Source organism: Galendromus occidentalis, unplaced genomic scaffold (assembly GCF_000255335.2).
Source record: "Galendromus occidentalis unplaced genomic scaffold, Mocc_1.1 scf7180000075629, whole genome shotgun sequence".
Classification (NCBI taxonomy): Eukaryota; Metazoa; Arthropoda; class Arachnida; order Mesostigmata; family Phytoseiidae; genus Galendromus; species Galendromus occidentalis.
The window spans coordinates 165,875-192,099 of NW_003803619.1; the positions used below are offsets into that span (position 1 = coordinate 165,875).

At 50.4% G+C, this 26,225-nt stretch overlaps 3 protein-coding genes across 3 annotated transcripts in view; 1 reads left to right on the forward strand and 2 right to left on the reverse strand.

Annotated features, from left to right (window-relative positions):
• Positions 1-122: 122 nt before the first annotated feature.
• On the forward strand, positions 123-6,184 carry polybromo (protein). Its single transcript, XM_029112411.1, has 8 exons — positions 123-280; positions 391-2,915; positions 3,053-3,723; positions 3,824-4,166; positions 4,258-4,813; positions 4,898-5,292; positions 5,515-5,697; positions 5,865-6,184. The coding sequence occupies exons 1-8, from the start codon at positions 123-125 to the stop codon at positions 6,182-6,184; spliced, it is 5,151 nt and encodes a 1,716-aa protein (XP_028968244.1).
• Positions 6,185-7,353: 1,169 nt separating this feature from the next.
• On the reverse strand, positions 7,354-8,817 carry Arp10 (Actin-related protein 10). Its single transcript, XM_003737861.2, has one exon. It carries the CDS (start codon positions 8,670-8,672, stop codon positions 7,452-7,454), a length of 1,221 nt encoding a protein of 406 aa, XP_003737909.1. The 5' UTR covers positions 8,673-8,817; the 3' UTR covers positions 7,354-7,451.
• A 961-nt stretch (positions 8,818-9,778) lies between these two features.
• Positions 9,779-26,225, reverse strand: part of LOC100897662 (O-acyltransferase like protein) — a 17,386-nt gene continuing 939 nt past the window's right edge. Inside the window, exons 2-18 of the mRNA XM_029112357.1 lie at positions 18,760-18,836; positions 18,649-18,677; positions 13,645-13,691; positions 13,148-13,398; positions 12,929-13,024; positions 12,733-12,833; positions 12,494-12,609; positions 12,203-12,382; positions 12,025-12,121; positions 11,682-11,771; positions 11,417-11,582; positions 11,058-11,137; positions 10,836-10,955; positions 10,616-10,736; positions 10,330-10,513; positions 10,038-10,180; positions 9,779-9,955 (exon numbers count right to left, since the gene is read on the reverse strand). Of these exons, the coding sequence (XP_028968190.1) occupies positions 9,779-9,955; positions 10,038-10,180; positions 10,330-10,513; positions 10,616-10,736; positions 10,836-10,955; positions 11,058-11,137; positions 11,417-11,582; positions 11,682-11,771; positions 12,025-12,121; positions 12,203-12,382; positions 12,494-12,609; positions 12,733-12,833; positions 12,929-13,024; positions 13,148-13,398; positions 13,645-13,691; positions 18,649-18,677; positions 18,760-18,836 (2,075 nt within the window). The remainder of the gene's footprint in view (positions 9,956-10,037; positions 10,181-10,329; positions 10,514-10,615; positions 10,737-10,835; positions 10,956-11,057; positions 11,138-11,416; positions 11,583-11,681; positions 11,772-12,024; positions 12,122-12,202; positions 12,383-12,493; positions 12,610-12,732; positions 12,834-12,928; positions 13,025-13,147; positions 13,399-13,644; positions 13,692-18,648; positions 18,678-18,759; positions 18,837-26,225) is intronic.

Consider the following 26,225-nt stretch of genomic DNA (forward strand, 5'->3'; position numbering starts at 1 on the left):
CGAATGATGCTCTCATGAAGAGTCTCTTTGAGCCACGGTTTCGAGTTTCTACGCGGTATTTTTCAATGCCTCTTTTCCCTTCCAGCTGGTGACTCAGAAGTCAGGCAGAGAAGGTCGTCACCATGGCTCCGAAGCGTCGGGCGCCTCACGTTGACGATGAGGACGAAGTCATCACGCCTGTGCGTCTTTCCAAACGACGGAGACAGGGAGCCGAGATCACCGAAGTTCTTCTGGGATTCGCCGACGCAATCAAGGACCTCAGATGCGAGGAAGACGATAGGTTTGTGCCCTCTTCGACTCCATGCATTCTCCACTAGATCTCACATGAGACGTACGCACCCGGGTCTCATGGCGAAGGGTGAACTTGTCAAATTTCGATCGTCCTTCCAGATTTTACATTGATTCCTTCATGCGACTGCCGAAGAAGCGCACCGCGCCGAACTACACCGACGTGATCAAGGATCCGATCGACTTCAGCAGAATTCAACAGAAGATCCGCAGCGATGAGTACAACACGGTGGATGAGTTCGCTCAAGATATCCAGCTGATGGTGGAAAACGCGAAGACCTACTATAAAAAAGACAGTCAAGAATACGCGGATGCCGTCGAAATCTCGAATCATTTCGAGGTCTTGCTGAAAGAAGAACGCAGTGAGAGCGTCGCGCCGTCCGACGGTGACAACGACGAGACAGTTGATCTGAACGATCAGCTGGCCGAGCTGTTCGCGACGGTGGTCAACGCTCAAGACGAGGGCCGCGACGTCGCGGACGTTTTCAAAATTCTTCCGTCGAAGAGAGATTACCCGGACTACTACCAGGTGATCAAGGAACCGATCGATTTGCGAACGATCGCGCAGAACATTCAAGAAGACAATTACTCCTCGCTCTCAGAACTCGAGAAAGACGTTGTACTAATGTGCAAGAATGCCAAAACTTACAACGAGCCCGGTTCGGATATCTATCGCGACGCTGCCTTCATTCAGAAGCTCGTCAAAGGGAGGCGTTTCGAGATCGAAAATCGGAAGGCTGTTCCTTTCAAACGCGGTCGCAAGAGTATCCTGCGAGCCGCTCACGCTTTGGTTGAAGATCTAGCGAATATCGAGGACAGCGATGCCGACGCTGATGAGGAGGACGACAACGATGACGAGCAGGACGTCGAGGACGACGACGAGGGAGACATGGAGGTTGAAGAGGATGACGATGCGAGTCGTCAGGAAATCCTGACCCCGAAAAAACGGGGGAGGAAACCTAAAGTGAAACCGAACTCGGTGGATCACACCACCGTGAAAGAAGAGGACGACGATGACGACGAAGAAGATTCGCTCACGGTCGATGCAAATCTCATTTGGGACCTGATTACCAGTCTACGGATGTATCAGCCACCCGGCGCTTCTTCGAGCGCCAACGTCATGTCGGATCAGTTCATGCGGATCCCGAGCAAGAAAACCTCGCCTGATTACCACGCGGAAATCTCCAAACCCATGTCGTTCCGAAAGGTTGTGACGAATCTCCTGAAGAACAAATACCGTTTCGTGAAGGACGTTGTTGCCGATGTGGAGCTGATTTTCAAGAACGCCAAAGTGTTCAACAGGCCCGACTCGAAAGTGTTCCAAGACGCCGCCACTCTGTTGAGAGTTGTTCATGCGAAGGTGAAAGGACTTCAGGATGCGAACCCAAACGTTCTAGAAATGAAAGTCCCGAGAGCGACCGATGAGGATCACGAACGGCTTGAGCTCGTGATTAAGGGTTGTCGGAAGCAGAGAGCTAACGAACATCCTCTGAAAACGAGACTCAACGCCATCTACAAAGCTCTCATGAATCATGAGGAGGATGGTCGCACGCTGATCGACCCGTTCCTGAAAAAACCCGATCCACAGGAATATCCTGATTATTACGAAGTCATCCACAAACCCATCGATATGCAGCTAATTTACGAACGGATCCGCAACCTTCGTTACCAGAACCCTGAACAGTGCGTGGCAGACTTCCGCCAAATGTTCGAAAACTGTCGAACCTATAACGAGGAAAACTCACAGATCTTCCAAGATGCCAACACCCTCGAGCAGGTATTACAAGCGAGGATCGAAGAGTTGGGACCGTATGTCCCACCCCCCGAGACGCCCACACCAGCCTCCCCGGGGAAGAGATCCGTGCCCAAGCACAAAGCAAGCAAATGCAAGCTGCAGGCTCTTCTGGACAAAATGTCGAATTACATCGACAACAAAGGTCGGAACATAAGTCGAATCTTCAACAAATTACCGTCAAAACAAGATTATCCTGAATACTATGATGTCATCAAGGAACCGATCGACTTGGAGATCATAAAACAGAAACTCGGCAAAAACTCCTACGAAACCCTCGACGACATCCTTCAAGATCTCTTGCTGATGTTCGATAACGCCTGCACCTACAACGAACCTGATTCGCAGCTTTACAAAGACGCCTTGTTGTTGCGTAAAGTAGCGCTTCAGACAAAGTTGGAACTTGGGGCTGCGGACCTCGAGGATGGAGTCCCGGATGTCAAAGGTGTTGTTCAAGAACTCCTAAACAATCTATTCACGTCAACATATAATCATCAGAACGACCGTGGCCGTTGTTATACGGACAGCCTTGTCGAGCTGAGCGAAACACCAGAATTCGTGGCGGCTGCTGAAGAGGAAGGTGCAAAAGTTCTCAACCTAGACCTCATCAAGAGAGCCATGGATCGTGGCTATTATCGCAGGCTAGACATCTTCCAGCAGGACATGTTCACATTTTTCCGTCGTGCTCGGAAGGCTGCCAAAATAGACTCCGCCGTCTGGAAAGATTCGATTGAGCTACAGACGTACTTCATCAAATACCGGGATGAGCTGTGCTCGAACAGATTCGAATCGCCCGCGGCTGCCTACACAGAAAACGATTTAATCGATGAAATCGGTAAGATTCCTCCTGAACCATCTTTTTTTTTCGTTCCTCTCATCTACTTCGATAGATTCGTGCGGGGACCATTCCCCCTTCGTGCGATACCCAATCGTGAAGGGAAAATCTCTAATGGAATCGACTCCGTATTACAGACAAAACCAAAGCGGAAAAGACGGTACTCGATGCGACCGACCATGAGGTGACGAAGGAAATCAAGGTTGAAGCACACGATAACGGAGTACAGCAGATGGAGATCGGTGGAATGAAAGTGTGTGTGGGAGATTACGTGTACGTGCAGCCCCGTGAGAAGGGCATGGAACCGCACGTTACCATGATCGAGAAACTGTACACGGATGAGAAAGGTGTTCAATGGCTCTTCGGGACCTGGTTCTATCGGCCCCACGAGACGTTTCACCTGGCCTCCAGGAAGTTTTACCACAAAGAGGTTTTCCGAAGCGACAGCCACACCAATACTCTGTTGGCTGAGGTCATGGGCAAATGTTACGTCATGTTTGTCCGCGACTTCTTCTCCGAGAGACCGGAGGGCTTCAACGAAAGAGACGTATTCGTATGCGAGTCCAAGTACTTCCCAAAGATGAAGCGATTCCAGAAGATCAAAGTTTGGGCTCAAAACGAAAAAGTCAAATACATTCCTAGAGAAAAACCTTTGGAAGCGATCCGAGTACCGTCCATTTTCCGCAAAAAGGATTCTGAAGACGACGGCAAAGCCGACGATAAAGACAACAGGATCGATGACAAGGAACTTATAATGCCAGCTTTGCCACAACAGGACGAGTATCGTCCCTGCGACAGGGTCATGCCCGTGAGTGTCGTAGACTATCCGACTATCGCTCTCCATTGAGTTGGAATCGCTACCACGAACCGGCGACAGGGATAATAAATTTTTCTCTTCTCCCTCACAGGATGTCATGCTGCCGACCCCGTCAGGAGACGACAACGAGAACACGTATTTCGAGCAAATTACATTTTCCGGTGGGACTTATCGGACCGGTGATTGCGTGTACGTTCGGACAGAAACCACTAACCTGATGGCGCGCATCGAGAAGATGTGGACCGATAAACAGGGTAAAGGTTTCTTCCACGGACCTTGGTTCGTTACACCACAAGAAATCCATAGTTCTGGCGCCGCCCCAGGCCGCCAGTATTTCCGTCAGGAAGTGTTTCTGTCCTCGATCGAAGACACGAACCCCTTGCTAGCGATCACCAGCCGATGTCACGTCATGGATCTCAGCGAGTACATGACCAGTGAGTTTACCGCGCCCGCTCCCTTATCCTCCTCTTCATCAATCGCATTAACTCTAGTAGAGCCGATGACGCTAAAGATGAACTGTTTCAGTTCGTCCCACCGAGCTCACCGAGCAAGATATTTACATTTGTGAGAATACGTACAATGAAAGCGAAAAAGTCATCACGAGACACGAGCACGGCCTCAGGAAAATTCTTCACTCCGACGCGGTGCAAGTTGACGAGATCTACATTCTCAAGCAAGCACCCAAATTAGCTCGAGAAGATTTTCCTTTCGTGACGAAAACACCCGCCGTCGCTCAGAGCGATAACGATGACAGCAACGACTTTTCTCGTGACGAAACCAGCAATCATTCAGTGTCGCTCTCCACGCCACTGTCGTCCAAACAGAAGCCGGCAAATAAAGTCAAACCGATGAGAATCAGTGGTTACATCGTCTACTCTACCGAACGTCGAAAACAGATCCAAATCGAGCATCCAGATTTATCGTTTGGAGATCTTTCGAGACTTTGCGGCCAAGAATGGAAAGATCTCCCCGCCGGCTCCAAAGCCATCTATGAGGAAAAGGCATCTAAACAAAACGAGTTGAACAAAATCAAGCATGCCGAAATGTTCAACGCCAACAACAGCATCGCTTATACGGAACGGTACGTGTCCCGCGCAAACGTTTCCTCCGAGAATTAATCGAGTATGTGGTGAAACGTATTTTAAAACTTTCCCCTTTGTTCCAGAAGCAGTAACGATCTGCTTAAGGTCCATGAATGCCATTGGGATAATTGCGACTATCAGTTCGAGGAACTCGAAGACCTTACCCATCATTTGACCCACGATCCGTCGGGACATGTTCATCAAACATTCATCAAGCTCAACGAGAGCGTGAACTTCCAATGTCGTTGGATGATGTGCAGTCGTGTGAAGAAATGCCAGCCTCCGTTCAACACGATCCCAAAGCTCCTCAAACACGTCAAAGACGTGCATGTAAAAACCTCACAGCGTACGATTCTTCCTGAACAAAAGACGAGGAATTTTTGCACTAGACGACCGCCCGCATCCACGACTCCTCAAGCGCACCCCCATCATTCGAGCAGTCCCCATCATCCGCAGATGATCCAGCCCCAGACTCCAGGTGAGCATTCGATGAAGACCCGCGGTATCTGCCCGCGTGTACCTACAATCGAAATCGAGCGACTGACTTCCACCCAAACAATTGTTCCCCAGTCCTTTCTACTCACTGTCTAATACTAACTCTCCGTCATTCGATTCAGCGGAATTAGAAGTGTGTTCAGAGGTTGTTCATGATTCTAACGGTTGTTGAAATCCTTTCCCGCTCACCTTTGCCGTCCTACAGGTCCCATGCCAGCTCCTGCATCGCCCATGCATGGAATGCCCTACTATTCTCAGGGCGCACCTGGCCAACCCCACCCGGCTACGCCCCACCCTCATGGACATACTTATCATATGGGACATGGCCATGCCTACCCACAGAGTCCCTCCCCTCAATTCACGCCCATGCATAACGGCCAAGCGCATGGTGAGTGTCTTTTCCTTAGGAATGAACATCCCGCTGAGTGTTTCAGAGCTTCCTCAAGAGAAGATAGTCTCACTCTCGGGCGAGTCTGACTACAGTATCCACATTATCTATCTCGAAGTGATCGGCGCTGAATCATAGATTAAAGCCCTCACCTGTCGATTCCTCAGGTCCGTCAATCCAAGTTTCGACAGCTCCTCGACCAGCTGAGCCCATGTTCGTGGCGCCACCTCCGAAACCCCACAAGTTACTCCATACGTACGCCTACATCAAATATATTGAAGGTCTGAACCACGATCAGAAAACGGTTTCGAATTGGGATCAGCAGCTCAAAGCGACCCGGGATAACACGGTCATCCAGAATCCCCATCAGCTTCCGATGCACTGGCTTGCTAACGGAGCAGGGCGTCATGGCAGTACCGTCAACGCGCTGTGGGCTCTGCGGGACTTTATGCTGAAAGACGCACTCAACATCAACCAAATCGAATAGTCACTATGTTGTTACAAAAGTATATCATTATATATTCTTCCATCGACGGATCAGGGGAGGCGAATTCCGAAGGGTGCTATGGAGGTCTTCCGAGGCCGGAAACGAAAGATGAGCTACAACTTGTTTAGAAGCCGATTCCAACAAACCGCTTACGATGCCCAGCGGGAGGATCTGAGGACGCGAACCCGTGAAACTCGGACCTCTCAGAAAAGGCAATCAATCATGCCGTGAGCAGACAGAATATCTATGAGAGTAGGTATAAATAAATGATAAAGGTGAATCGCGGAGACCCTTGATCGAATCAGAGCTTGAGAGTTTATAGATTGGCTGTTACTAGAGAAGTGGTTCAAATAGGGAATCCGGAATCATATAGCTAGAGAATAATGGATATCAATGGTGTACACTTTATCGGTCACTTCAACAATCGGGAGTGCCGATTTCAGATTTACGACAGGTGAGTGTGTGTCCGTGTTCAGATGTATGTGGATCGAAGGATTGTGTATCACATGATGTATATTTCGTTGCGATTCAATAAAGTACGAGTGAAATCTCTCGGAGAAGTCTCCTGTCTCGCCTGACCTGCCTCTCAGAGGGAGGGGGCGGTAGTGAGGGATAAGAAGTATCGGTCAATGCAATCAACAGTGTGATCTATTTCATTCGAAAAAATACGTATATACAAGACTGACAGCTCCGGAGGAACCCATCCGCTCACGGGTCCTTGATTTCATCTGCTTCGAGCTGCTTGAGATGTTTTGTCAAGTCGATCTGCTTCTGGAGGGTTGCTACGTTCTGAATCTGTCGACGATGCTGTCGATCCACATCGCGAATTATGCCCTGCTTCAGCTGATCCCTGAAATAACGTCGATTGCTCAGGTTCGTTCTGCCCGGTTTCCTCACGGATTCCTCGTTTCGCCAATCGAAGAGGCAGGTACGGAATCACAACGAACCTCTCTCTCTCTTGTTGAAGATGTACGTAGAGTACGACCCCTAGCGAGCCGGCGGCGGACGCGGCAAGAACTATTTTCGAAGTGGTGCTCATTCCGAGGACTTTACTGAACGTCGACGAGGAGGATCCCGACCTTGAGTTTCCGTCCGTTTCGTCAGTAGGGAATCCGAAACCGAGGCTAGAATGCGGAGCGAGAGGAAATTCGATCAATCACAACCGTAGCTCCTTCCGAGTCAACAGGCTTTATTAGATAAATAAATAAAAAACAAGCGGATCGGCCGGTTTTCTCTCTCCATAGCTCCATATTGAAAAGCGGTCGAATTAAAGTCCGGGGACCGAGTCCTTCTTCCATTTCTGATCCATCCAGTCGGGTATGTGCTTCTTATTCTCCAGGAACTGCTCCTTCGTGAATGCTTGAGAACCGACGTAATCGGTTGAGCCGTATAATGACCCTCCCAGCCACGAAGCGATGTTCGAACAGCAGGGAGTTGAATGGAACATGAACTTGTCTATGTACAGGTGCTTCTTATACTGAGGTAGCTCAAGCAGGGCCATGAGTTCTTCCTTGAGGCGTCTCCTGAAGCCGGGAATCATGGCTGTGCCTCCGACAATCACGATGTTTTCAGCGAGTACTTTCCGCGAGTCGCGATTACACAACAGCAACGCATCAATTACTTGTGTAGCTACAGATTCCATCTCGTTATCGATTTCGAATAGGCATTCGGGAGCATACTCCCGCAGGGTGCCGGGGATTTCCAACACCTTGTCGCCTTCGAGTGGGTATTGAACGTTCGATGGAGTTGGAAGCTCGAGCTGACGTCCTTCGCAGAAGGCTTCTTCGAACCCTTGCGCTTGGAGATGGCGTTCCCGGGGTGTAACGAAACATGTTCGAACTTTGATGTCTTCCACGATATCTTCATTGGAAAGTATTTCCGGATTCACTTCTCCTAAGAACCGGGTCTGCCCGTCTGGGCATCGAACGCTCCCGAATTTCAACAGGAATTTCTCTAGTCTTCTGTGGATTTCATTCGAGCCGAGTGGTATATCCTTGTAGGCTGCGAGGTTGCATACTCCCTCGATGACGGGCAGTACGGATGTCCACTTGAATCCGACGTCCACCACGAGCGCGGTGTTCAATCGCAGCGTGTAGAGGGTGCAGAGGTGGGAGGGAACGAACACGATCGCCGGCACCTCGAAGTGTTCGTAGAGGACCGTTGCGAGAGTGTCTTTGAATTCGAGCGGAACCATGAGGGACTCGACCACCACCAGGCGACGATCTTTGGGGTTGGTGCATAAATGTTTGTAATAAATAGCGTAAAGAAAATCTTGCAGCAAATGGGGCAACTCGCTTGAGTGGCTGTACGAGTAGATCTCATGGTTGTCCACTTTTGACGGGATAATCGCTCTCGGACTGGGTTCTCTGGCGAAACCGCATTTTGTGTACGCTCTCCCAAGTTCCAAAACCACCGGACATTTATCCGAAGTCAGACTGTACTCCGCGCCGGTGGTGTACTTTGATGTCAGCGAGCTTTGGGATGTCATCTCTGATACCCTGAGGGACTCTTCCCACCGGTTCGTCGACTTTCCACTCGTCGCCTAGCACGAGTGCACGGGATTCACGTCATTCGGCCGGGAACATGGAAACTCACCTCTCAGTATTCCTCCGACTACAAGGCCGCCATGTTGACTCGCCCAATGTCGGCGCCAAATTCAAATCCGCAGATGTCTGTCGAAGAGCCGTGCGCAGGGTAGACAAGAGGTGCCCAGCTCAAGCGAGTTCAGGCCGTTCGGAATTGTCCCAAAATCCGTATCCCAAAGAGCGAGCTGGGACCGGGAATATCGTTGGTTAGGCTGCTCGACGATTTACTCGCAATCGGAAGCGTCCGTCAAGGTGTCCCGTGTTTTAGAGAGTCTTTGGAGGGATCACCGTTTGATGGAATATCGTCTGAATTTCTCACACTCCGGGTCTTGATCCTGGAATGAAGCGCTCTGTGGAAAACGGTGCAACAATACTGTTGTATATCGAGCTGAAGTCCGCGCGGGCACTGGGGACCAACTTCCTAAGGAAAGCAATCCAGAGAGTACCGGTGCTGGCGGAGGCTGAGATTCTCGCAAACATCGCTTCAGAGAATTATTCGACATGGTTCCAGGCTTGAACAGTTCTCGGGGGCTCCCGTATCAATGGTATCGTTTCGGCTGTACATCAGGAATGCTCTCAATATCTGATTCGGGCTGACTACGAATCAACGAGGCTGGTAGAGTTTCGAAACATAACTGCCCTTTATTCATCAAGCAGCACATCTCCCAAAAGTTAAACAACTCCTCCCGGAAACTGGACGACTGAGTGAGCTGATTTATTCCGGGAACATCTACCCTCGACTTGTAATGTCATCTAGTCGCGTGGCCTAATGCATAACGTAACGCGTTTCCTACAATTCTCCACTCACTCCTGTTGTTGTTAGGGCCCCGCATTCGACGGTGCTCGAACCCAGGCGGTGGAGCTACCGGTCATCGATATCACATCATGGTCCAAGGAGAGCCCGCTTCATTTGCGGTCCCTGTATTTCCTACCACTTTTATGAATTCTAGAACTAGAGAAACTCTTTTTACATTGATGCAACGCCTTGCTGAATCTGGATGGCTAAGGTTCATAGCTTGCACGAATTTCGCATCGCGAAGTGATTCGGTGAAGTGTCGGACATCGATTTCGGATGTTTCCGCTTGAAGAACTCTCCCGCGATCCGAAGACAAGGCCCTTCGACGAGGATGTAGAACACGGTAGAGATTGCAAGCGTTATCAACAGATGACCACAGAAGGAGTAAAGCTGAAAATGAGGTATTCACGGAAGAGGTTCACCGGAGCTCAGCTAGAGTTATCGAGACGTCGGGATATACCTCTTGACTCACCTTTTGGTAATGCGAATAATAGATGAGGGTCCTAGCTGTAGCCACTTGGTACAGTATGAGCAGAGGATGAATCAGATACACGAGGTAAGCCAGTTTCCCCAAGATGCCAAAACCTCCCCACGAGAGGAAGGAATTCACGAAACCTGGGAGACGATGAGAAGAAAGATGTTCAAGAGAATGTCGCTCAACTCAGTGCCTCAGGGTCGTGGTTAGGAATATATTCCTGAATGGATGGGGATAAACATGAAATACACAATCTCAAACAATCATCGTTTCGCAAAGCGTGACAGACCTCCGCGACCGCTGACGCAGGCAAATATGAGCCATGCTATTCCGAGGCTCCACACTACTCGATGAGAAGCCGCGTACACTGTCGCTACAGGGAGGGAGGGGAGCTCGTTGTTCCACGGATAGGCAGCGAAGAGCACTGCACTACAACTGACTAACGTTGTAGACCATAGCACGAGCTGCCAGAGCTGTGAAACATACAGCAGACTTGGAACTGCTAATCAAGGAACGCTGTTTGTCAGGCTGAACTTCCGCCGGGGTAATCTGACGGGAGTCGCTCCTCCACAAACCTTGGATATCCTAATGTTACGGTGCTTCCGGATCGCGTAGCCAAGCAGGATACCGATGCTGAAGGGCCCGACATGATTGAAGGGCTTTTGGTAAATTTTAGAGCAAATTTCCACCAGGAGACTGCGGTGAGAAACGGAGCAATTTTTAGTCGACTAACGTGCACAGAAGGGTCACTGTTGCGAAGCAATTTACAGGGCGTGAAGTCATCAAGCAACTTACTTGAGATCAGGGAAAAATATCATTCCCGGAGGCAGATTATACAGAAAAGTCAAGCCTGCTGTTATCAGCGACCCCGACAATATGAACAATAGATTCACACCGAGACCACTGCTGAATGATCTGGAAAGGAATTCGCTCCGACAATTTCGATCGATTGCGAACCCGTGAAGATTCTCCGCTGAAACTCATCGTCAGATATGGGAAAATTGAAGGCAGCCCTACCGGTACAACGGTATGATGAGCAGGGGTGAAAGAAGCACTAGCTGGAAAGCACACGCGAGGTACCACGTAGCAACCAGGCACTGCAAGAGACACATTAAGAATCGAAAAATTGCAATCGACCTAAAGCAAATGGTTTAGCGAAAGTGGGGTGTGTCGCGCGGGAAGTACGATAATGATAATTGAATCTGGGGCTGCTCCTAAGAGATATCACTGTCGCTTCCGGAATCGAGACGCGTCGGAGCGATGACGCGATGTCGCCGCAGCCGGACAGTCAGAGATGTGGAGGAAACAGGAAGGGCAATTGATTGGGAGTCGCGCTCACGAAATCATCATGGAGTCGGGAACCTTACGGAACGCACCATCTCCTGGTTGTTGAAGACATTATTCACAAAGATCAGATTGCTCCACCATTTCTCCTTGCAGAGTGTGATTTCGACCGACATGATGTCGGTCCAGAAAGGGCCCGATCCGAAGTGCGGCATAAGGAATAGCAGACTCATTGTGACCAATAGGCCCGGGAGCATTCTGAAAAGTCCTTCGATGATTTTCTTTCCCTCATACAGGACGTGTTTGATATCGCACAGTTTCGGTGCAAGTATCCCACGGAATCGGAGGGTCCCATACCGCCAATACTTGTTGAGCACGAAGGGCACAATCCTCATTCCGCCCGTCTCTTCAAACTCCTTCCATTGAGAATACATGATGAGTAAACCGCTACATGATTTGGAGTGAAGAAAAATCAGTGAGTGAATCTCAAAGCGGGCAGGCTTTGACAGTCAGAGCCGGGCATCGGGCGCTTTTACGCCGGAATCCTCAGCCTATATGAAAACTCCGAGACGGTTCTCGGTGAGGAGTGTCGGGGCCGGAAAATGTCCTCCCACTCGAACAGGTTGCCTGACTGACGGCACAGCCCTCATTATAGGAAAAAGTATTGATAATGCATGATGCATGATGCTTCGAATCTGACCTCAAGAGGAAGAATGAATCCACGCTGAGTGTAAAATTCAGAATTCCGGCGAGCAGGATATTGCCCGTTAGCATCTCATGTCCATTCAGAATTGATCCTGTCCGGGCGATAATCACAATGAGTCGGTCATCGTGTTCTCAAATGTAGGAGCTTCTGTCGTGAACGAGACGCTACTCACGGAAAGGTTGGACGTTCTCCACGAAGAAATAAGTATGCCCGAACATCACCCACAACATAGAAATTGATCTGATGCCGTCCAGGACAGCTAAATTCGAGCTGCTCATCTTCTTGCTCCCCAAGAGATCGGCCATATTCTCCTGAAGGCTGAAGCATGTCACAAAACGTACCAAGCCCGAATCTGAAAGATACCCTCGAGTGAAGTTATGCACTGAGGAGGCTATCGCATCCTCTTCCATGGATCCGTACAATCCTTCGTCGAAAGCGCCCCTGCTGGGGAGCCCCTCCAAACCTTTGCTCTTGCCATCTAAAGAGAGTTTCAAGTTTTCCGAGGACACGTCGATGGCACAGCATTCGTCCATAATTGTCCCCAGGACTACTAGTAAGGTCAGCACTGTGATGATTGCTCTGGAAATGGACCGTAACTCATCATCACTCGTCCCGAAAGACAGGATGGGCAAAACCAATCGGACGTTGATGATCCATCATTCCGATGCAGAGGTCCTACCGAAGACCATGAAAAATGCCTACATGATGAGTGTCTGCAAATCCGTGAAGGGAACATCCTCCTGAACTTCGCAACGAGTCACGCTGCCTTGGAAGTCGACGTCTTTCAGCAAATGCTGCAGAATCTGTCCGAAACCAATGCCAGGTATGAGTCCGGGAGCTTCCCCTCGGAGCCGACTTCTCTCGTGGGAGATCAGCTGGACTTGTTCATCGAATTTACCTTGTCGATATCTTCTCTGGAGCAGACTGATGGGACACAGATCCCAGCACGATAAGCCACGTGAGTCCCGGGGATGCGGAAAGTTTTCCTGGCGATCTGCGGAGAGCCCTATCGTTACGCTTTTCTCTAGCTGTTCGTTCGACGCTTTCCTCGACGCGGGATCGATTCGAACTAGACCGATCATCCCGGTCAAAATGCACATCGATGACAGGACTGGACCTTTTCGCTGTTCAGGTAGGGACCTAGCGTCTCTATCGCGTGACTTTGGTTGTGGAAAATTTTGAGGAAGTCGAAGTTGGGGGCAAGTTGTAGGCTGCAGTACGACCCCACAAATTGCTTTTCGGGCTCCTCGTCGTGCTCTCTTTCCACGTCCTTCCAAACCACGGTCGAGAGACACTCGTCGTATGCACCCAGGAAAGTGAGAGTTCCTTCGATCAGACCTTCAGGCGGTTTAGCCGATGCGTCGGCCACTGAAAATGGGATGGAATGGTGAGCTGAGAAGACCAAGGCTAGTGAACAGACGCTTTTTCTCTCGTGAAATACTGCGACAGGCCTGAAGTATTGAGGAATTAGAGTAACTCTTGTCCCCAGGCGTAATCCCTCACTGAGTTCTCCCTCAGTTCGGCTTCGAAGAAAGCTGAGGTCATGCCCCCACTTCCCCGGTCGACCATCGTGTTTCATGTTCTGTCGCCACACATCACAAACTCAAGGTGTACCTCCGCTGCGGATTCCGGCGTGAAAATTTAGACCGAATACTGAATGGCTGATCGTTCCTCACTGCAGCCTGCTCTTCTGGCTTCTCGAAACCGGCGATTTGATCAATAGCCAGGCCATTCGTCGGGAAGGATTGCCATTCGGAACGTTTCGGATAGCTCCGCCTCATGATGAGCTAGTTCGAGCCTGCATATGCGATCTTAGACTCGCACCTGTTTAATCGGATCGATTGGTCTTTTCGAACTTCAGCAGCACCCTTACTTAGTGGCCGTGAGATGACGGCGATTCTCGGAACGTCGAAACCCAGCCGACGATCGTATCGTGCCCAGATTCGGTTCGATCCCTCAACTAGCTCACACTTATGAATGTAGGAATGACGTGGGAGGAATCGATGACGACGACGATTTTTTGCGAATACCGCAATATTTGCGGCACGCTTTCGCTTCTCAGAAAAGAGCCGGCGAGCGAACATTGACAGCAACGGAATGAGCACCAAGGTCAGCTGAAGCCGTTCCTCCCCGAAAAACGATCGACCTTCCCTCACGTGAAGGATCGACACGTGACCCGAGAACGGTAACGACGAGCCATAATGCTCTCATGGGACCGCGACACGCATGGCCCACAATCATTAATCGAGTCCACATATGAACGACACGCATGCCCATAAACGACCTTTTTCGAGGAACGTCATGATGCCGAATCGTCTTAGATACGCTCAAGTAGTAAGGACGCCGAAGTAATTCCGCTCGAGCCGCGGCGGCGGTGATAACAGTGCCACGTGTTCAGTTCCTCGCCGTTCCTTCGGAACTGACGCCCGACCAGCCGTTGGTCCAGGCGATCGGCAGCCTGGCCGTACGATCGGCTTTCGCGAGCGCAAAATCCACCACAAAGTGTTTACAATAATGCCTCTACTGATGGACGTTCCGCCCGCTGCCCGCTGTACCGAAGAATGGATCGAGCGATGCGATAAATAGGTCCCGCTGCCGCTGTTCCCGCTGCTGTCGGTGTCGCCGGACCGAATTCTATCTGTTCGCCACAGACGTCGGGAACGGCCGCAGTCGCTCCGAAAATGACGAAGATTGTTCAGGGAGAAAAACTGATGGAATACAAAAGACGGATCGCCGTCCCGTCAACCACACGAGTGAGATGACAAATCCGTAAATCATCGATACTCGATCTTTTTGTGTAGGCGCTCCCCGAAAACGGCGTATCGACGACAGCTCTTTCATCCGGCGGTTCCCGTTAGTAGTTCTACAGCTCTGACCGAGAATCGTGTCTCTAAGGAGCAGGAAGAACGTCCCCTCGAGGTCGTCGAAATATTACCCGTGCTTCGAAGCGATACTAGGTGGAAATAGACAAGTTCCCCCCGTCCGCTTGAGATAGTGAGCGACTGAGTGAGTCCGGAACGCGATTCCTGAAAACGGAAGAGTTTTTCGGCTCGACTGCAGAACTCCATCCCGACTTATCGCGCCGTAATGGCCTGGAAACTACCAGGCTGACTTATCTACAGTTAGATTCCGTTCCCCAATCGCCGTGTTCCAATCTAGGTCGAGCTTCCGACAAAATTCAAAGACTTCGGCGTCAAGCTGACCATACACGAGATAAGCTTGAAATGCACGAAGGAGAGGATGACTCCAGGCAATCTTGGGACATTACGAATCAGATTTTTGTGTGAGATTGAGCAAAATTCGCCGACAAACTGTATGAGTAAATCTTCGTCAAGAGGCCTATCATTTGCATCCCATGAGAGTGTGTCACTGGAATGACAGCGTATCTCCCGCTTTGTGCATTGACAGTCGCTGGGCACTGATGCAACAACCCACCAATTGAGTTGAATTCGGAGCCACATTTAGTAAGTCAACCTTCATCCGATTGCAGCTCGTTGTCCTCTCTGCGACGAAACATAAGGAGACCCATCGGAAATTGAACGTCTCTCGACGAGTTCCATCCCATGAGCGCGGCTCTACCTCTGAACGATGAGCGGGCAGCGGCTGGGACCGCGGGGATTGCTGTTCATCACTTGCTGACTTGAGTACTCGAATGGGTGACCTTCATCGAGAGGCGAAACACGGAGTATAATGATCGAATGAGGGGTGTTTTCCCGTGCGAGGGATTCGAAACGGGGCTGGTACATCGGAGTCTCGTTCCTGTCAACGCTCCCCCTGCGGTGCCAGACGGTTCCGCATCCACGCGTCGTTCCGAACCTGTCGCGATTTTTCTCAATACAAGTCGTCGGTTGTCGTTCATCCTCGCAAGACATCCACGGCGAAGAGTAAAATTTCTAAGCTTCGCACCGACTGACTCCATCCCCGCCCTCCGTTCGACCGCTCCAGTGGCTGAGCGGGAGCATTTTACTCGGGAGCAACAATGATTTCATGCTCTCAAGTGATTTTCGATGTGTCTAATGCGAGGGGACCGTCCAGCGGCTGCGCTCCTTGATTGCGGCTCAGAGATAGCTCAATTAGCAGCGACTCACAGAATATACCCCCTGCAGTGATTAGCATCACACAGCCGCACCCTCCGAACGAAATTTTTTAGGTACTTTTGGATTGAAACTAATGGCCGCAGTCACCTAGAGCCAGCGGATAGAATTCTCGTCGAAAAGCGGATCCGCTCCTTGCTCTTGGCTCGTGGGAGTTCTCGTCGTGTCGGCGACGGCGAAAAGCTCTAAATAAGCGGCGCTTGCGGGAAGCGATGAAGGGTCCTATCAAGGAACAGATCTTATCTGAAAATAGTAAATATTATGCTTCGGAAGGAACCGAATGTCGTAAAAGCTGCATCGAAGGCGGAACCTCAGCGGGGTTCGTTTGCATGACCCTCTATGCCTCGATTAGGGTACTCGGCGGGGCGATTCTGGGTGTTTCTCGGAACCATCAGGCTCGTCGGCGAGCGAGCTCGTTCGAGAGGAGAGGAGGAGGCAAACTCATGAACCCTCTTGTATGTGGCGACCGCAAAGTTTCCTACGACCCCTTCGCACATCACCAACCTCTGACTTCAACGAGCACTCCTTCCAATTGGAGCCAAAAGTCATTATAGACTTCGTCATCAATAATTACGAAGTCGCTGTGTTGTCGCAGTCGTGAAATCGCCGTCCGGAGCAGCGAATTGCATGCCTCGAGTTGTGTTCTACCGTGGTTTCACTCAGCGCACTCGTGAGCGTTTTCGACTGCTAATGGAATCGTGGGTCCGTTGTCATTTGTGAGGCGCTGGGTTTTCTCAGGGAACTGATTGCGGAGCTCTCGTTAGCTACGTGATTGATGATCGCAGTCGTGCGCGTTGACACCTCCGGAATCAATGCGCATGCTATGCTCGGAAATTCGTAAAGATTTGTGATGAACCACAGGCTCTTGAGAGAATCGATCAGTCGCAGCCGGACGCAATTGAAACTTATTTCCACCCTATCACGAAGCTCCGAATCGGTTCCGCGTGAGAGATCGGCAGACTCAACAGAAAAATAGGCGATCGTGCAGATTGTCAATGAACCCGTTGCTCATACAGAAGTTGATCCATCCACGGCGGGGGTGAGGGATGTATTCGCCCGAGGCGAGACACGTGTCACTCCTCGTCAAGGATTCCGTGAGCACCAGTGTTCATGATCTACGGGCTGTTGGTGCTGCCCGCCGCTTTGACTTCAATTGACCACTAGTGTTAGAAACTTTTAGGCAACTCCCTCCCCCACAGATTATTCGTGTAGCCCGCAGTCGTTGAGGTTGGGGCAACTGAGCCCATTTCACAGCTTTCACCAACTCTCCATGGTTCCGATTTCGGCAGTATCTGTTCTGGGTAGGCGAAGCGTGTCAAGAAGCCGAGATTCGGTACAGGAGACACAATGACGCGCGCAGATCTGAGCCGGAAGCATGGAGCCCGCGAATGAATTTCGTAGAAATACTCATCATTACTTTCGAAGCTCCGGAAATAGAAGTCAGATTACGGATGAAGGGTTTCGATCTGAACGATGGGGTTTGCGGTGGATGTAAGAAAAACCTCATCCGATCCCAGCTCGCCTGGATTCTCGCTGAGGCTATTCTACAGACAATCGATTATTGCCAATCACAGCGGCGATGACCAATGCTTCGCCTTCGATTTTTACCGAAGCATTCTGTCCCCGGGGAACCCCATGTCTTTTGAAGTCAACGTATGTTCCGGTCCCGACCCATAGGGGGTCGACTCAGCGCCAGAATCCCTCCTTCACCCGGGAAGTGAGCTCGAGGAGCCTGAATGATAGCCGAAGCTCCCTTACTCCGTGAGTTCCTACTGGTAGTAGAATTGCTCGCGATTTCCAACAATAGAAAGGCAATTCTAATCGGAACAAGTGCACGACATGCCCCTATCTTCTGAGGGATCACCATGTCCGATGACAAGCAAACCCGCAACATCGCAGCCACTATCGATCGTTGCCAAGATAAAAACCATTCCCAATGTTAAGCGGAAGACCCGGATAGCGTGAGGTCGTCATATCAGAAGTGCTAACCAGCGCGAGGAGAGCCGCTCGCAATCGAATTGAGAAGTCTATACGATCAGAATTTTCATACCACATCGAAGTCCCATTTGATGGAAGAGAGCCAATCGGGGGAATTCAAGGCGTCACTGCAGAGCATGAAGATCGGTGCGTTATCATCCGTTTATTGTGATGTAACGATCTCGCGATCTGAGGGATGCGGAGGCGAAACGTGTCCTTCCAATAATTCCATGTTTGCAAAGTTGGTGCGAACTGTGCCACCCCAATGTAGCGTCTGGCAATTAGTAGACAAGCGGCTCTTTGACGAGAACCTGGAAGTTTCGGATCCACCGCGTATGGTAGCTGTCACGCGCGACGCTTGTCGTCGCCATCGGTGTCGCTGCATCGGAATTATCGTGGTCCCTTCATCCGAAGAGACCTCTTCCACGAATGCCAGTGTGCGCATCCCGAACTTTGAGTTACCTCCTCTCTCCCATCGAAATTTTCCTCCATGACGTTTCCAAGCGTCAGAGGTACGGAGTGTGCGTCTGGAGATCTCAGAACTCACGTTTGAGAGGGCGATAAATTGAGTGACTCCTGGGGGGCCGCATCTGAGCTCTCATGAATGGAGCATCTCCTGTTTGTCCACTTGTTCCCCTCAGAAGTTCCTCGGTCAAACAGTCTGGCTCGATGCGTTCACAAAAGGCGCTGGGTTATAGACCGAAAAATCCACCCGAGACTCGGCGATCTCGAGACCTAGAAGAATTCCATGTTGTAGAGTCCTGGAGCACCAGTGATCGGTAACGATTCCCCAATCCGGTTCTTTGGAGTGAACTGTCAGACCCATCGGGCGGGAGGGTTCTGGAGAAACTATTCTTCCACGAGATAGCGAGCGTTCGTGAGGAATCGATGCTCTTTTCAATTTCGGTCGAATTTCGTATTCAGCGTACAAAGAAGCGAAAGCTTTCCGTCGAACCGCCTTAAGAACATTAATCCGATGCCAGCGAGATGGTCGGCCCTGCTGGGAAACAAAAGATCAATGATGATGAAATCCGGATGGATTGTGAGCTTCCATCGCTTATCCCACGACGCCCGAAGCGGGAGGTCCCGCCGTTTCGGTTCTAGCAGAGGGTCAAGCGCTGAGGGACTCGAGCTGCGTTTTCGACTGCGCAGGCCTCGCCTGCATCCGCGAGCATCGATCGCTTCTGTGAATTCCAGCGCTTCATTTAGTGCGCACGAGCAAGACGTGAAATTCCACGAAGTCTGAAAGGCTGACGACGGACACGTGCATAGGTCTGGACGAATGTAGAAAACTGTTCCGAATAGACAAGCCGTTCGCTGTGGCGTCGACTAACCGTCCTAGAGACTTCATCGCGGCTCCCGGAATGGTCAAGGGGCAGATGAGGCGTCAGGGATGCAAACGATGCCCCCATATCGTTATTCAGGATTCCCGCGAAAACGAATTAATGTGACTCAGTCGGGACTAATTGCTTCATACGATCACGCCAGCCGTCCTCCTAATGAAGATCGAGTCGGATCCGAAGAGCCGTCATATTTCAATAAGAGCTGGTTGGAAGCGGGAGGAGGAAGCTTATGCTATCCCTGAACACTGACTGATTGAGGGTAGAAAGCCAGCGATTGAGGTCCATGGATTTTTCGATTTAGATCGATACAGTCGTATTGGGAATGTGTGTAAGGTGGGAGCGGAACTTCAGACTTGCTTAGGCCTGCGTCGAGTCGATTAGAATGGTTTCCGCGCAATGGTGTAGACCCGGTCTGAATGAAAGTTCCGACGACGACAGTATCGGCACGAAGGTCGCCTGTTACCAAGTGCGAGGAGACGTTCCTTTTCACACGTTCCGACTCGAATATTTTTTTCTGTGCGAACAAGCTTCAAGCAGCGATTAGGTGAGGATTGGCGTCTCCGCCGCTTGCTTCGATGGTAAATCCTTGATCTCGAGCAGGTTCGCTGCTCATGAATTGTTAAGAATTCGTTCCATTGCTCGGAGGCGTCGGCACTCGAACGCTTTCGGATTACGAGTCTCGATTCGCTTTCCGTTCTATTGTTAACTTTGAAGTACGTGGTTCTGACAGTTAGAGAATCAGTTGAACAACCCCGGCGCGAAACGGGAAGAAATTCCGTAACACCGAAACACTGCGCGAACATAGTCCTTCCGCTGCCGTCGATCGCAGAGATATAACAATTGCTCTGTCCGAGCTCTTCTATCTTTTATGACAGCGCTTCGCATGACGTGAGTATCAGCGAAAGGCACTGACGGAAATCTGGGTTCCGGAGCTCTGCTGAGCTCCACGCGAGCGTCGACAGAACAGATCCGAATGCATACAGTGGGGTTCCATGACAGCGGGCCCAGAGGAACTGGCAAAAGCGTCCGCTTTGAGCCAGAATCGGCTATTACAGCGTGATAGACTGCGAAGGCTGAGCGCTAGAAATTCAGTACAAGAAAAACCCGTGTAGAACCGTTCGGTAGCCGGCCCGAGGTGCCAGAGTGTCGCTCGCCGGATGCGAGGGTTAGCGCACGTGCCGGTGCTTACGGTTTCCCTTTCATGAAATTTCCGTCGCCATAATCACGAATGATCTAGCGCGGTCAGTTCCGATCGACGGTACCTAGTTGTTGATATGAAATCCTCGTACATTTTCACTGCGAAGGTTGCAAAGAGCCGATAGTGAAACGGCCCGCAGATAAGACCAGCGGCGGTGGATATTCAAAAACTTTTTCTTGATTCCGACCTTGCAGGGCTTGCCGAAGGAAATACTCCCGAGTATATCACTAGCAGATAAATGTCCCATCATCACCTTATCACTCTAATGAGTTGATTGCCTTGCAAGGCGCCCCATTTTCGATAGAGCGCTATGATGGGAAAAATCACGCTGCTTCGGAGCACTTCGATGCAGCCTTTGATACCGTGCAGCTATTCAGCCATTTCATTCAGACTCCGACGGCCAACAAGGACAGAAAGGGAAGAACATTTCACACGTCTCGATCACCAGCCCCTCGTCTCATTCGAGCGGAGCTCGAGATTGACAGGATCGAAGGGTGATACACTCATCCTGAGCAAAACGACTCTCTCGTTCGCCGCTGCTGCCGTCGAAACCGTCGTTCCATCATCAGTGAAAGAAGAAGAATTGTCACCGGGCCATATCGGAAATACCTCACTTTCGTTAAATGTTTTCGCATGTTACGACCCGCAGATGGGAAGTGTGTCCCAGAGTGTTATCCTTGGGATTGATCGATGTCATCTAAAAAATATCGGGACTTGCAAGCTCAAATAATGACGAGTGGTCGGAGTGATTTGACAAAAATCCGCATCGGCGCTAATGTCCCCGCTGCCCTCCCGACCGTTTTGTGGCCAGCTCACATGTAGGCTTCCTAACAACTCATGCTTCCTTCGTCCACCGATGAGAGTTCCGCATAAATGTGTTTGTTCTTCCATACGGATTACAGAACCGAAATATGGAAACGGCGCAGCTCCGACGGATCTGATCACTGTTTCTTTCCCTTCTATGAAGCGGAAATATTCTCGGATGTCGATTCACTGTTGGCTTGTCGGTTTGTCAGCAGAGGGAGAGCGCCAGCCACAATTCTATGATATTCCGTATGTTTTTTGTATATCTGATTCGAATCCTGTGACAGCTAGCGAAATGTGAGACAAAATCGCGAGAAAGATTACGCAGCTCAGAACGCGGTGGAGAAAATTATGACGTTGTAGAATACGCAGCCGGATAAACTTATGACAGCGACAGCTGCGCCCTTGCCCGAATTACGTCAAGCGGAACGGCCGCGAGTATATGTTGTAAAACTTGTCTCGTAGCAAAACCTTCTCGAGCCATCTCCTACGGCCATTTCGTCCGATGAATTTATGATCTGTCACCGCGTCTTAAGGAGAATCATAAATTCTCATCACAGCTCTATGGTGATGTTCTGCCGATGCGCGACCGCAGCGTCGACGCATGTATCGCTAGAAGACGCTCCATCGCAAATCCCGATTGATGAGAGCGTCTGCGCCGAGTCAAAGCGTTCCGTACTCCCCTGCAGATCGACGGACGCCGACCACGCAGTCAGCGCTCATCGGTTTGAGATCCGTTCCTCTCGGTCCGCATGCTGTCATCGACTCTGGTCTCCTACCCTGGGTGGAGGCTGGTCATTGACTCATCTATTCCAATCATTAAGCGAAAGATCGAGTGTCCAGGTGAACGATGTGTTGAGCCTCAGCCTTGAAGGAGACAAATTTTCTATTTCCCGCGAAAAGTGTGAATGTTTCTCAACGGAAGACCGGCTCGGCAGCAATCCAAACGCTTTGGGGACCGAGCTCCCCTGTGAAAACTATTGGAGCTTGACGATTTCTCGGGCTGCATGTTCGTTCGATCAGCCTCAGGAAACAATGATTAAGCGCACGCAATAGCATACCGCGGTCCCGAGACTCGGTGTCGCGACTATCCGCTTTTCAAGCGTAGGAATGCAATCAGCTCTTTGATGGATCTCGGCATCGAAATGTAGGTGGCGGCCGTATGATCTATTCGAAGTTCCCAATTCCAGGATGGTTTTTCATCAATTGCACCATCCGTCAGGCGGCCTGATTGGTTGACTGAGAGCGAAAATTACTGACAGACTGTCGGACGTGCGGACAGGCGAGCAGCCTGTCATTCTGTCGGACCCACTGTGTCCGGACTGTCTATGTCTACACGGAATGGGCGTTCTCCGTGTCTGATACGACTGTCTGCATATTGTATCTGCATATTGTGAGCTGAACAGCTTCACGATAAGACGTTACTTTCGCCTGCAGAGAAAGCAGACGCTGGAGCTACATTTCGGAGCCGCGATCTGGTTACATCATCAAGGGCCGCAGGATTTTCGCCAGTAGATCCAGAACTTCACGCCTCCCGCTTCCCATGATTAAGTGGTGGCGAGTTCTGATGAATGCCTTTGAATAGATCTTATGCACAGCTTCACGCAGCCCACGGCTATCGATACAATGCTCATCCTCGAAGCGACGATTCCTTTGGCAAATTGTAAGGAAAGGTACAATAGGCCAGACGGATCGTCTTTAGCGCTCAATTCCAACCGCCCCCGGGCAAGTGTTGAACAATTCATGCGTGTTCAGTGAGTTTTCCACCATGTTCATCGATAGGCGACACGCAGTCACAGAACGCGTTTGAATCTGAAAGTCCACTCACGAGTTTCATCGCTCTTTCGTTTGTTCGTTCGGCCGGTCGATCGTTCATTCGATCCTCTACCTTTCACTGTCCGTGTATCTTCTGAACGAAAGTGAACGCAGGAAAATGGCTGAAGGCACCCCACCTTCGTCCCGCGCGATTAAACACGTCGTCGCGTGAATTCTCATTTGATCCTAGAGACTTGTGGCCAAATGAGAGCTCCTCCTTCACTCGGATACTCGAGAGAATAATTCCAGTTTCATCGAGATAGCCATGGCGAACGCAGCACTCAACGCCTCTTTAGCGAAAGAAGGTGGAAGCTAAGAAGTTTTCTAGACCGAGTCCCATCGTTGCGCAGACAACGCTCGTGATCGAGCTTCGCGCCGAAGCGTTAATCACCAAAGACATCGGCACGGCAACCTCATCGGCGCAAGGTTTCAATTCACCGTTGCGGCGTGATCACGGCAGAACATCGCGCTGTGCCGCGGCACGTCAGAGTGTAATTCCGGATCACCTCTGAGATTCATTCCGTGGCTGATCGACATAGTGATCCGACTTACGCCTTCGAGCTCTTTTGTGGCAAGTGACCGAAAAGTTCAGGGCGACCGAAGATCTAGATGGCAATAATTGAGATTTCAAAGGAGGAGTGCCTGAATAGGCCGCCCAAGCGACAGAACTACCCGTTTCCAAACGGCTCAGGCGTCTTGCCAGGTATACGGATAATAGTTGTCTTGTGACGAGAATTCCCATCACGACGAATTGTCAGTGCGACCGCGATCCGCGCTGGCTGCCACGTGGGTGGCGGATCGAACTTTCGAAAACGTGCTTACGGCAAAATGACTTCTTGTAAAGTTTATTTCGGTCGGGGATACGGTTTCTGGTTCGACCCTCAGAGTCTCTCATCTGTGTCTGTTGTTTGCCTGGGCACAGCAAGTGCTCTCTCGTGAGTGAAATGCTTTCGGAGCTCGTCGACAGCTCTAACATGACTCATGTATGTTAAGGTCACGACGCATCCGTAGAGTCTGGTAGAAAATTTCTGGGGAATGGGCAGCATCTTCATTATCAACACTTTTAAGATCGCCGATTGCTTCAACACTGAAATATTCGCGAAACTCGTGCTTCCCGCGTTCATACTGATGTGAGCTTGTTTCGCTCAGAATAATAGGAGTCCTTTCAGAAGAGCGCGACGTGGAATTGTATTCTCCCGCATGAGAAAGCTCCACACGGTATAACTCTGCCTGTCCGATGTTCAATATTTGAAGAAACCTCAGGCACTCATGATGATTTTGATTACATGTCCAGCAATCATGGCTCGTATTGAGGCGTGAGAACAAACAGATCAGCTCCGATATGCCCATCGCTCCCCGCCATCCGGTACCTGAGACAGCGCGCGGCTGCGAGTTCTCTCGACCGCTTCTCATCCAGATGAGCTATCTGCGACGTCCTGTCTTGTCAAGGCGGGAAGAATATTGAACGGATTTGCCTTTATGCTCTCCAATACGGCTTCATTGTATAAGATTGGGCAGTAATTGATACGACGGTGATGCTTGTCCGATATTGACAATGGCTGAGAGTTGCACTTGGTTCTCATCAATTTTCTTAATGAACTCATTTTGGATCCGTTGCTTCCCGATCACCTGACGTCTATCCCTCACGGTAGCGAACGTTCAATTCTCGTCAGATGCTTTCATGAATCAATCAGCTCCCCATGGCTTCGGATTGCTTGGAAGGCGGAGCATTTGCTCGAGATTCGCGACACCGCAGCTTTATTAAGTTTGCTGAGTCTACCGCTCCAAGCGAAGAAATGAGAATCAGATGAGTGAACATCCCATCGACTAAAGCCACTGACTCGTCTCCGTGTCGGCTAATGAAAAATACAGTGTCCTCTATTCGAGGCTTCATACGAAAACACCGGGACGATACATTAGCTGATCGAGTGCAACGCTTCATTCGGGGTTCCGATTCTTCACATTGATTCAGACGAGAAAAACGCCCGGAGTCTCGCAGAGACAGTCGCACAGAAGACCAATAAATCAGTAGAGCTCCGATAAAACCGAACATTTCGATATTACAAGCATTCTTCAGACTGCTTTGGAACGTTGATATTACAACTCTATTGTTTTCCAAGGTGACATAAAAAAATCCGGACCATGATGTAGCATGTACCTGAGCCCATGGAATTATAGTCTGAACTGTACAACCACAATCGGGATGTCCGGTTTCATCGGAGCTCAACCAGTCATCAGCCTATCTAGCATGGCAGATTTCCGTTCAGAGGCGGGGGGTTTCGTAGTAATCTGGCAGACGCTCGACGTGATTACCATCTATCCGAGGATATTTCGGGTTCGAAGCAAGATAACATTCTCGCGTATTCGAGCGTCAGCGACGCGGTACCGTAGAGTTTCTCGTCCCGCTTCCTCAGGACGGTTGTGAGTCGGCGTCGCCGGCATGTCCCTGGTTCCGGAGAGGATGGCGGTGGTTCGAAAAAGAGAATTTCCAAAAGGTTGACACAATAATTCTCCACTCCAAGAATCCAATGGTGCTTTCTTATCCGCTTCCAAGTCAGACTTCCCTGCCAAGCTTGACCATCACTTTAGGCAAAACCGAAAGCCCAGGGGCTGTTCGTCAGCGAGCTCGCCCCCAGAAATGCCTCGTGTATGGAATGAGATGTTCAGCCCTTTATCGAGATTCGACTTCCAGACTGGAAACATGGATGTCAATACTACAGTCACATACTGTAAGAACGAGCGACTTAGTTTCTCAGTCGAAATTGCCGCCTCTGAGCAGTCATGCGAATTGCGTGACTCGAAGCGACCCCGCACGACTCGATTCTTTAGTTCTTTGGAAGTCGAATCGCGGGATTCAAGTAACGGATGAGGCTGCGCTCCTAAACCGGAAAACAAAAACTCATTTCCGCGTTCCATGTGTTCGAGTCGGTGCAGCAAGGCTGATCTGCGGACAGGGGCGTACGC